Consider the following 12,156-nt stretch of genomic DNA (forward strand, 5'->3'; position numbering starts at 1 on the left):
AAGAGGTTGAGAATACAAAGATAGCATGACCCACAGTCAGAATCGCTACAATCATGAGAATAAGGTTGTTAGGTTGAAAAAAAACCCGGAATTTTCCTTTAAGAGGAAGTTATCAATATGTAATCCAATAGACTTAAAACACGTTACAGGAAAACTGCTACCCAAATCAGTGAAGTCACTTCCTGGTAAGACTCCTGTGTCTTTGGTGTGTGACTATTTGAAAGTGTACATATCTATGTGTGTCCTAATTGTATTAATGCTGCGTTCCAGACACAATTTTTAGCCCGTAAATTACGACTTCAAGTCACAACTCACAACTTGGTAGCATTCCAGGCAAAGTCACAACAAACCCTTCTAGCTAGCGTTAACTAGCGGCTACCTAACGTTGACGTTAGCTAGCGCTAGCTAACACTAGCGATTTCTAGTTGGTGACATATTTTGGGCTTCATTTAATAAACATAACCTGAAGTAGTACACAATCATACGTGTATTGTTTTGATTACAATGTGCGGAATTACTTTACGTTGCCTATTTATGTCTATTTCTCACCGGCGTCTGTACAGCATCAACAGGGGTCACCATTGTTGTTTATGTGTGTGTGAGACATCAAAAACTGTAACTGGGAGTACAATGATCTGGTAGTAAGTTACGGGTTTGACTGCCGTTCCAGGGCACTTTCATGGGGAGAAGGTTGTGAAAACACGGGTTACGGGTTGCCTGGAACGCAGCATTAGAGCCAACAGTCTGTCGGCACCATTATGCATTCTGTCAATATATTGATATTTCCACAGAGACTCCACTTCCCATCTGCAGGGGTCCCGTGACCCTGCAGGCTTTTTCAACCCACTGTTACATTACTGCACCCAAAATAGCTGTGGGTCTGTCATTCCCAAAACGTTTACTTTCAGAAAATGTCAAAAACAGAAGAGTTAAACGTTCAAACTTAAGGTTTCTGAGGCAAACTAGACAAATAATGACTTTGCTTTCACACTGAAGTGATTTCAGTGGGTTAATTGTACTGTTTCTGACATACACACTCACACAACATCATCATCATCATACTTTTATCTCCCTCCATCTCTCTCCATCTTTCCTGCCCTCTGACACCTGCTCAGAGCCAAACGGGCAGATGACAGGGACGCCTCTGGGGGGGCTTTTAAGAGCCACGTACCGTGTCGCTCTGACCCTTGTTTCCCCTGGGGCAGCACCCCCTCCCAAAACCTCTTTCTCTCACTACATTAAGCCCCATTCAAAAGTCGTCATCCAGTCTTGTTTAACATTTGATCAGAAGAGACCAGACGGTCGTGTTTCACCTCGGCTGTCCAGCTGGTCTCCCAGAGGACACTACAGATAAGTGATAAGTGTCTTATCTTTGCATCTATGTACTTAAAGGGTGTACTATCTATCTAATTCCATTTATAGTGTCAAATCACAACAGGAGTTATCTCAGGACACTTTACAAATAGAGTAGGTCTAGACCACACTCTATCATCCATCCATCCATCATTAAGAAAATAAATTGGCCTTCAGACTCAAAAATTACACTAAAGCTGAATCACACTGACTCTAAACTAAACGTTTTCCATGTATACTTAGAACTAGGGCTGGCTTAATATAATTCTCCAATTAAAGTCAATCTTTGTTTGAGTGATCTGATATCAATTAATAAAATCCCGAAATCGATCTTCTAATATGTGCCTCTTCACCGTGGATGTACGTATAAGGACATCACGGGCCGGGAGATGCAATTCCATGTTTGGCCACTCTGTTCAATTTGCTTCAAAGTCCGGCACGAATCCTGGAGGGCCTGCTTTTCGCCCGGATGTGTGAAGCTTTAAATCCAGGAAAAGTTGGTATTGTACTGTAACTGAAATGTCCCTAACCTAATTGCTATCGAATCAAATCACAAATGTACTTGAGTCGGGACCTTGTAAATCAGAATCGATTTGGGAAATCATTTGTGATACCCAGCCCTACATTGAGCTATCTGTATCTTCCCTTCTATAGAATGACTTTACAGGTTTTGAACTTCATAGCAGCGTACAGTACCTCAGAATACAGACAATTCAAAACCCAATTATTAATCGAAGACACAGGAAAATTTAGGGATACCCTCATTTTCAATGGAGCCGAGCATGACAAAGACATCAAACAATCAATAACAAACCAGTTAAATTAGAAATAAACTCATACTAAACAACAAACATCAGTTACAGGTTGATAGTGGACAGCTATTAAAGAGTCCTAAAGCGTCCAAGCGATTTTAAAGTATTCAGGTTTAGGTCATTTTGAAAGAGATTCCTTTAGGCTGCTGCGCTAGCAATCATACTGACTGATCTGACTGTTGACTCCATGTACAGTATCATGTTGGACTTTTATGTGTGCCTGGCAGTGCCTACATGCACCAAAATGCATTGCACGTAAGCTTCTGTCCAGCTGTTTTCAAGCTGTATTAGCCTGTAGTTCTTCCTTGCCTCCAACGCACTGAGGAATTTATTTTTCAATCGACTACATTTACCATCAACACTGATTGGACGTCCACAAAAAAGGTGGTGAACTTTCCCTTTAAGTGCCAGAGCCTTTTCACACTGATGGCATTGGAATTATACCAGATACCTTGTGGTTACAAAGAAAATCTCCAAAAACATTCACAGTCACCTACTTTACTTTACTACTTTACACGGCTGTATAAAATGTCAGAAAATGGAGAAAAATTTGGACCAGTGTTTCCCAAAACCCAAGATGATGTCCTCAAATGTCTTGTTTTGTCCACAACTCAAAGACATTTACTGTAATGTCACACAGGAGAGAAGAAACTAGAAAATATTGCCATTTAACAAGCTGACATCAGAGAATTCTTCATAAAAAAATGACTCAAACCGATTCAACGGTTATCAAAATAGTTGGCGATTAATTTGATAGGAAACAATTAATCGATTTATCGATTAAACTTGGCAGCTCTAAAACCATCAGTGATGCCCAGGCACGGTAACTGTCAATACCTACTGACATCAACAATCAATACGAGTGATTCCATGTCAACCGTATTTTGACTTTAACTGGACACGTCTGGCGTTTGATTTTACCATAAGTGGACGAGACACCTAGACAAATATCGAAATGATACTGAACTGAGAATAGTCCTGCCAATGAGTTAGTCAATACTCTGATAGCCCGGGGAGTCTGGCTGGGTTTCAAACCACAGACAAACACGGGACGTCACCCAGAAGGGATGTTTTGGCGCTATATTTTACAGTTACAGGCCAGAAATTAGACACAATATTTTGTGATTATAGATAATCTCTGATCAGTGTTGGGAGTCACCGTGCACAGACGGTAAATTCCAACACTCTTTTTCTGTATAACATTTGTGTACATTATGCCCGCATTCTCCACTGCCTGTTGCTAGGCAACCGGGTGGTGGGGGATGTCAAAGGGCACCAACAGGGCCAGACACTTCTCATTCCTGTCTGCGGCTCGTTGGTCGGTGGGGGAGGACTGTTTGATTATTAAAATGACAAACGATTCACACACACACACACACACACACACACACACACACACACACACACACACTGTGTGATACTTCAGTGCTCCGACATCCTGACCTGCTGTTTACTGAGGGCGTGTGTGTGTGTGTGTGTGTGTGTGTGTGTGTGTGTGTGTATATATCAGCACTCACCTTGTGTGTATTTGGTTTGATGCATCGAACGAAATACGGGTTGGAAGTGCTGAGTGTGGCCATCAGGGAGTGCAAAGAATCCTGCAAAAACAAAACACTTCTGTTACTACTTCAGTATTATCACTGTGATTACTACTACTACTGTAGCTCCTACTTATAATACTAGGCCTGGGTTAAAATAACCGATTCTCCATCTTTGTTTAAGGGATCTGATATTGATTAATACAATCCAGAAATCAATCTATTAATATCTGCCTTTTCACCGTAGATGTTTAAGTAAAATGTACTTTAAAAAAACTTTTGGGGGGTCAATTCCTAATGTAAACATTAACCTGGTGCATTATTAAAATTATTTGAGGGTTGCTTCTTGCTTGTACAATTTACAGCAGAAGTTCTCTGAGGATCTCTTTTACATCCAAGCTAAATTGGTGTTGTAACTGAAATTTCCCAAACCCGATTGACATCGAATCGGAAATCGGAAATCATGTAATCATAAATCGGAATTGAATCAATTTGGGAAATCATTGCTGATACCCAGCCCTATATAATACTGTGATTACTAATTATTTATACTCGTAGCAGAGGTACTACTTCACTTGCTATGGCAAATACCATAACTATAATGGCTGCTAATATTTTTTAGAACCTCTTTTCTTACAAAAAGTACAACTACAACTGACATTACTACATTTTTAGTACAACTATCTCTTCTACTATAGATATTAAACTGCTACTACTACTTTGGCTTATTATAAAGGCCACTGCAAGAAAACGTGTAGATTTTCAAAAAGACATTGGATCACAGATGTTTGTTTCGGACTGCCGATGTTAGGAAGCGTAGCTAACGTTAGCGCGCTAGCGAGCCATCCTTTTCCCAGAATCGTGTCCGATGGCAGAAAGAATTACATAATGAAATGCAATCCAACAGCACATATATAACAGACACGTTTTCTTGCGGCGGTCTTTATAAAATGAGCACTGGTGAAAGATACCATAGTCTATCATGTTGCAATGGAGGATTTGATGAGCAGCGTAGCTAGGTAGCTAGCGCACGCTAGTTGAAATACACACTGAACACACTTAATGATTGAAACACCACAGTGGGTGCTGTATATGGGTCAAATGTGGCAGGTAGCTCAGTCTGTAGGGAGTTGGGTTGGAAACTGAAGGGACGCCAGTTCAAGTCCCCGTTTGGACAAAAGCACTAGTCGGGGACTAGTAGCTAGGTTTGGTGTGCCGGTTCACCACCTGGGCAATGCCAAGGTGCTCTTGAGCAAGGCACCTAATCCCCAACTGCATTTTAATTTCTTTCAATGTTAATAATTCAAGTCAAAATAATCTCAATTAGATTTTTCCTCATATCATGCAGCCCTACTCACAACAGTGGCAGTTAATTCTTACTCATTTCAGAACTAACTGTTCTTAAATCAAAGGGGCTGATGGGATTACATTTCACTGTCTTTCTGTTTCACGTGAAGAACTGATCGACTGATTGAACTAACTAAAGTCTGAGCTGTGTAGTCGGTCAGTCACAGTTTCGAGCTCTGACAGAGTTTGAGGAAGACTTAGAAACAGTCAACATGTTGTGTATCTGTGGCTTACCTTAAACTGGGAGCTGACTGTGGGCCGTCTGTGCTTGGTGCTTTTCAGGGTGTCCTGTTTGTTTCGGCTCAACACGTGCTCAAACAGATCGTAGACAAAGTCCAACCTGACAAAACAAAGGGAAACAGTTGGAGTACACATGCTGTGTATAAACATTTACAAGCAAAAGAGGGATGCAGGACATGACAGCACAAGAGCTTTATAATTTAAGGAACTGCAGTTAAAAAATTGTCTATCTGTAGAAATTAGGATAATAAATTGGCTCTCTATGTAATTGTTAGACATCCTTCACACTAGGGATACGCTTTATTCTCATATTTGTATGTACAAAATCGAGCAAACGTTTCAATTAATATGATATTAAAGTTCGAAAAAGCTGTAAGATACCTGCTCTCCCTCAGCAGGTTGAGGATGTCGTCTCTGAAAGTGTCTCTGTTCTTCTCCAACATCCCCCTCACGTCGTACAACACCTGCAACGTGCCACAAGAGGGCAGCAGAACGTTTTTACAAGAACAAAGAAAAAGAGGAGCAGCTCCTGAACATGCGCTTTCACCTTTGGACTTTTAGTCATTTGTTTTTGATTTGTATTTGTTCTGAAAGAAAGTAATATGAACAATGTTCTTTTACACCAAACTTTACTAGTAACTGCAGTGCACCTCTATTCAACCTCTATGAAGTATAGTAATTGAAATGAACTTCAGATTGTTATGTCCTATTGTAACAGATGTGAATTGGAGTGCTTGTAATGGATATGAATATAAGGATGCAGAAATCAGATGGATGCAATGAATATGAAATGCATATTTGTGTCACTCATTTACAAAACATAAAAAAAATATTTTTTAAGCACTAATAAGTTAAAATTGGGCAGTCACTAGGTATTCCTGGTATGGATATGTAATTTATGTGTGTGATTGTAATCGAATCAGGCTTTGTATTAATGCAGAGATCTGCAGAGTCACTGCACGGGGGGACACCAAATTATTGTTCATTTTTGAAAGTCTTCAAAAATTAAAATGTCTTAACATGAATCCAACACATTATTAGTTAATATAAATCCCCACTGTTGATGGGCTAACTGGCCTGTAGGTAAGGTAGTCGCTAAGATCCACAGATACAGTATATCCTAAATGTTCACTGGGCCACATATATGTTTAACATTGAAACATGATTTATAAAATCATGCCAACAATTATTATTATTAGCTTAGAATTCTATGCAAAAAAGGTATGTATAAAGGCTTTAGGCTGTCCAAACATTATTGTAGGCCCAGTTTAATATGCAACTTCATTTTATGCAATATATGTAGTAGGGGGTCCCTGTTCCATCTCTCTTTCAGCTAAGGGGTCCTTGCTTAAAAAAAACTTTGAAGTCCTCTGTATTAATGGAAAGGATGTAAAGGAATGTGTGCACAAATGAGTTTACTGAGAGACACATGAGAGATCCCACACATGGGGACACAGAATGGGAGGAGCAGAATGCATTTAAAGCCTCTGTAAACCCACACAGGTGTTTTCAGGTATTCTGGCTGATTAGACCTCTGCTCAGGTTCAAGGTGGGCCGGAGCTTTGATGGGAACTTATTACGTGACCAATAAGGGTGATAAAGGTGTCATTTGTCCTGCCCTCACAGATTTCAACAAAGCTAACAGGAGGCTCAGAAAGATGCCAATCACTCAGTCTTTACACACCCAAACAGTCTGCGAAGACTTCCAATCAGCCAGAATAACTAAAACACCTGTGTGGGTTTCCAGGGCCTTTAAGACCATTGTTGTGTTCATGATTGAACTACTCTTGATGAGGGTCTAGAGGGACCAAAACGTTGTGCTTTTGATGTAGACCGAAACTCTGTGCTTTTTATGTGGATAACACCTTCATGAGGATGTTTTATTTGTATTTTATTGAATCATTCCTAACCTTTTCTTTTATTAGTTGGTACGGTTCAGTCATTTTAAGAAATGGGAATAGACTACAGGGTGTAGTTAGGTGCCATGTCATTTCTCCGACGCTCCATTGTTCCGACCTCTCAATAACCCAAAAATTCCCTTTGGTCCTACAGCTCACTAGTCCGACACCAACGAAATGGCCACGCCAAGACCCGCCCTTCAATAGCATTTATTGGCCAGGCATCCATGGTTACGCAAGGTAGCGTAACCCCATTAGTTCAGGTCCTATCCCCTGACCAATCGGTTATCCTAACCTTAACCACTCGAGGTCAAATGCCTAAACCCAACCAATCAAGCTGCTTCGTAGGACGGGTCTTGGCGTGGCCATAGTGGGATTCGTAATTTTGCCACCAGCAGGACGTCGGACTAGAGGGTTGTAGGACCAAAGGGAATTTTATTGAGAGATTGGAACAACGGAGCGTCGGAGAAATAGGCAGTCCTGTGCAGCACTGTGTAGTTAAGGCATGCAGCAATATTGCAGGTCTTACCCTGAATGATCTGACTGCACTGTATCAGGCGAGGATACTCAAGTAGGCCCAATCAGTCGTGTGTGAGTCCCATCCTCTAATGAAATAAAGTTGCGTCTGTCCGGCCGTAGATACCATCTGTCTACTTGCAGGACCAACAGGTTCAAAAACTCTTATGTCCCAACTGCCCCCGGTCTTTTAAACTAACTAAGGTAGTTTAAATGTTTTATTCATCTATTTACTTGAAACTTGAATGTTATGCTCCATTGTTTTTGTTTTCTATAGTTCTTTACTGTCTACCTGTGTTTTGTGATTTCTACATTGCATGTATGGTGTGTGGTACTGCTGGCTGTAAACCACTTGGGGAGAATGAAGTTTTCCTTGACCTAGTTTTCTTTAATAAATGGTGATGCTGCAGTGAGAGCAGTGTGCGGGATTTTCTCTTTCTTCAAACACAGAACTATACTAAAATAAAATGAAAACCACACAGGCAGATCTGATATCAGTATCTTACCTCTCCTGCATAGTGCCTGACTCCAAAATTGTGCACGGCAACGCGTGGTTTCACATAGAAGGAGTTTTTCTGCGGTGAGAGAAAGGAAACAGTTTAATGATACTCCTTGCTCCATCACAGTCACAGAAAAGATTATTACAAATCCCATTTGTAATCGTTTCTACAGCTGCTTCCTGAGGGCTGAGCTCAGCATATGTTGACCAAAATAATACTGACATTTAACTGGAAGAACAATGCGTTCCTAATACTGTTGTAAAATGTTTATTTTAAATAAATATTTGCCAAAAGAGAAGCTGTAAAATGAAATATGTGAGTAAAGAATGAACTACTACAGCTATTACCCTTTTAACCGGGTTTAAACAGTCTTCCTGTCTCTGGTTTGAAATATCCCATTCTTTTATTCGATTCATAATGCAGTTTAATAAGGCTGTAAAGCTTCACTAAGAGCACAGCCAAGAAAATATTCACTGAAATATTTACAGGCGCTCATATTTATTCAAATTAAACTCTTCTAAATCTTTACTACTTGCACTCACATCAGTGTCTAAATCAAGTCAAGCTGTTTGCTCCAGATTCAAAAGCCAAGAACTGTACAGGGACCCTGTTAGCAACAGATGCTAACAACATTACAAATGTGCCTGCAGCTGTTACTTTTACCATAGACCAAATTACTGTGACGCAGCGCTAACACAAAAGTCACTTCTGAGTGGACAAATGACTCAAAAACTTGTTTATTTCTGCTGTTATTGACAGCCGTAACTGTAACGTTTAAAGATATATAGTTTAAAACCCTCTGAGGATGAAAGACTCACTGATCGCGTCCAAAACGATTTTTGACAAAACTCCTACTCAAAAAGCAATGATACAAAATTCAATTCTTTATTTACTACTTTAATCATATATAACTTAAGACTTTGGTAGACTCATGTTAAGCACTGAATCAATTGGTACAACACATCATAAGTTAAGGTTTGTTTTCAAAAGAGATTTGAGGAATTTCAAAAAGCCAACATCAACGTTTAAGCTTTAGCACCAAATTGTCTCTTTACACATTGCTCTAGAAAAAATGTGGGCTCCGCGTCACTATCTAGTTCTATGCAAATACCTTAAAAAGGTAAATTTAAGAAGATATGTTGAAATGCTCTTAAGCCGCCTACACATGATATGCGATTTGCTTTCTGCGCACCGCTAGGTTAGCCTGACTCCGCCCTCCTACATACTTCCGCTCAATTTTCATTTCCCATCACTACACCATCTGGGATTGCGGTATATTCGCGGGTTTTCTCCAGCCAATCTTTACCGGAGCTAAGGCGAACGTTAGCGATGCTAAGCCGACATCACAACCAAACGTTAGCGATTGGTTATGGCAGACTCTCTGTACAAATGAAGTGTACCAGAGTCTGGTACCAGGCTACCTAGGTAGGGTGCAGAGAGCTAAGCGCAGCGCAGGTAAACGTCATCAAGGGTGGCAAGGAAGCTTTTTCCCAATGCCAGGTAACGACATGCTGTTATCACATTGGTTGCGCTTTCGAAAGGTCAGCTGCAATCAGGTCAAAGTTGCAAAGCAGCAAATCCGAGCGGTGCGTGACACCAGGGGTAGCGGAGCACATAGTTGGGCGGCACCGCTCTCCTCATAGGAAATCAATGGAACGGCCGGCGCAAAGGGGTTTTGCCGCCTATCATGTGTAGGCGGCTTTAGACCTCAGAGGGTTAAACACGGAGGTCCGACCTATACAAAGTTTCTGCTGTGGCTATTTTCTGTACTATGTTGCTTTGCTAGCGTCATAAACATAAACAGTCCTTCCTTGCGGGCAAAAATCCTTGATTATGTGGCACGTTTTCTTAAAAAATGCGATGGAATATGCGGGATATTTATGCAACTTTATGCGATGAAATTGCAGGAACTTGCAAAAACTGCGGTTTCATCATGGCTTCATCGCGGGGTTTGCAGCTTTTCGATGATGGTCACGTCAAACGTTCCCATGGCAACAGGGTAAAATGGCTGCTCTTGTGTGAAGTAAACGCAATATTTTTCAACTTTCTGCTAAGATATATGTGAGTTTTTTGCAATGAAAATGCAAGGATTGTGAAATCATGCAAGCCCTGCATATTTTGCGTGGAAATTTATGGGGCGAAAGTGCGGCGTATTTGAAAAAATGCGCGCCCCCCCCCCCCCGCATAAATATGCGGACTTTGGCTGATTATGCATTGAATTATGCGATCGCACAATCGCGTTTTTCTGCAGGGACTGGATAAAGCATAAAAAACAAACTGAGTTTATGTGAATCTTGCCGTTTTAAAAAAAAAACGGCTGAAAGGTCAACAACGTCAACTGTTACTGCATTAGAAGGAGACGTACTGAGTGCTGGCTGTGGAGTTTCTCCAGTAAGGTGTCGTCTGTGGCTTTCGGGAAGTGACTCTCCTCGTTCATCAGTGCCAGGAGACCCAGTTTCTATGGAAACACGGAGAGAAAATGATCACCTTAGTTGTCCTATTCCTCACTGCTATTGTTGACTGTCCAATCTGATCTCTATTGTTATTTTTTAATCATATAATACATCCGTTTCAGTTCCCTCTTTGCTTTCAGGTAAATATTAGAAGTAATATCGTCTCTAATGCCTCCTCAACAATGTACATTATTATTATCTCATTATTTTGAACCGAGTTATACCTAACCTTACCTGGAATAAGACTCTCTAGAAATGTGTTTTAAAAGTTATCATAGAAACTCTCTTTGTCAACAGCATCATCCTACTTCCTTCTATGCATAACTGGAGTTCTCAAATCGAGCAAGACTTTTGAATCGCCCCTTTTTGTACCTTCTCGATCAGATCCAGACACTCTCCGTTGTCCATCCAGTTGATGTCGACCCAAACCAGGCCTTCCCTGCAGCAAGCAGTCACGAAACAAACAGGGGTCAGAGACATTTTAGAGCATATTAAGAAATGCACAGCATGGAAGTAAACTCATTACTAAGCGGCGTTTTGAGACAAAAACGATATTCGTCGACACAAGAATTTTAGCTCCAGCAGCAGAACTAATCTCCGTCCATATTAACATGTCTCACACCGCATATCACATGACTGTTAACACACACTGGGCATGTGCGTGCCGGTGTAAACAGGAAGCAGATTGTCTGATGTTACTCTGCAGGTAAAAATCATGGCTGTAGAAGGTGAAAATACAAGAAATACCTGGAGAAAGAACAACAACGATGAAAACTAAGAGCAGGGATTTATCAGCTTGGAGCGACGACGAGGTGGAACCATTACTGAAAGGTCTGTAAGCTACCTAACCGATAAGACTGACTTATGTGCTTCGTCGTTTTCAAGGTCTCCGTTTGTCCCCGTCCAGACTAAAAAACAACCTTGGAGGTTTCAAACCAAAACGGTTTCCAAATGTGTTTCCAAATGTCTCAGTTTTAGTGGGTCGGAAACGCTGCAGTAGTGTGGACACGAGGCACAAAACGTAGCGAAAGAACAGAGCCTAACCCTAACCCTAATTTGGTGCCCTAGGCAAGATTTAAGTTAGTTTTTTTTCCCGACGCTTTCCGACGTTGTTTTTGTCACTTTATTTAACGTTGTAGGCGGGCTTTTTTTTGTGTGCCTTTTTTCAACATTTATTTTGCTTTTTCAAAACTTTTTTTACAGCGCGTTTGTTGCTTTTTCAACGTTGTCGACTTTATTCCAATGCTCTTGCCGTTTTGTAGACAATTTTGGCATATTTCTGATGTTTTTGGCGTTATTTTCTTAATAACTTCAAACCTTTCTTTACTTATTTGGACTGTTGGCGCCCGTAGCATTTGCCTATACTGTCTATGCCACGGACCGGCCCTGCGAAAGATATTCATTTTTAAACCAAAACGTAGTAGTGTAGATTTATTCTGTGTCATATTCAAGTCTTTCACTCCACCAGAAACATGTCTGCACCCCTGACTGCTAGTTAT

At 40.7% G+C, this 12,156-nt stretch overlaps 1 protein-coding gene across 3 annotated transcripts in view; it reads right to left on the bottom strand.

Annotated features, from left to right (window-relative positions):
* Positions 1 to 12,156, bottom strand: part of myo10 (myosin X) — a 163,748-nt gene that overhangs the window by 38,557 nt on the left and 113,035 nt on the right. For all 3 annotated transcript variants that reach the window (XM_078265082.1, XM_078265080.1, XM_078265081.1), the window contains exons 14-19: positions 11,030 to 11,096; positions 10,570 to 10,662; positions 8,211 to 8,279; positions 5,672 to 5,754; positions 5,285 to 5,390; positions 3,683 to 3,763 (exon numbers count right to left, since the gene is read on the bottom strand). In XM_078265082.1, the coding sequence (XP_078121208.1) occupies positions 3,683 to 3,763; positions 5,285 to 5,390; positions 5,672 to 5,754; positions 8,211 to 8,279; positions 10,570 to 10,662; positions 11,030 to 11,096 (499 nt within the window). The remainder of the gene's footprint in view (positions 1 to 3,682; positions 3,764 to 5,284; positions 5,391 to 5,671; positions 5,755 to 8,210; positions 8,280 to 10,569; positions 10,663 to 11,029; positions 11,097 to 12,156) is intronic.

This window comes from Sander vitreus, chromosome 12, assembly GCF_031162955.1.
Source record: "Sander vitreus isolate 19-12246 chromosome 12, sanVit1, whole genome shotgun sequence".
Lineage (NCBI taxonomy): Eukaryota > Metazoa > Chordata > Actinopteri > Perciformes > Percidae > Sander > Sander vitreus.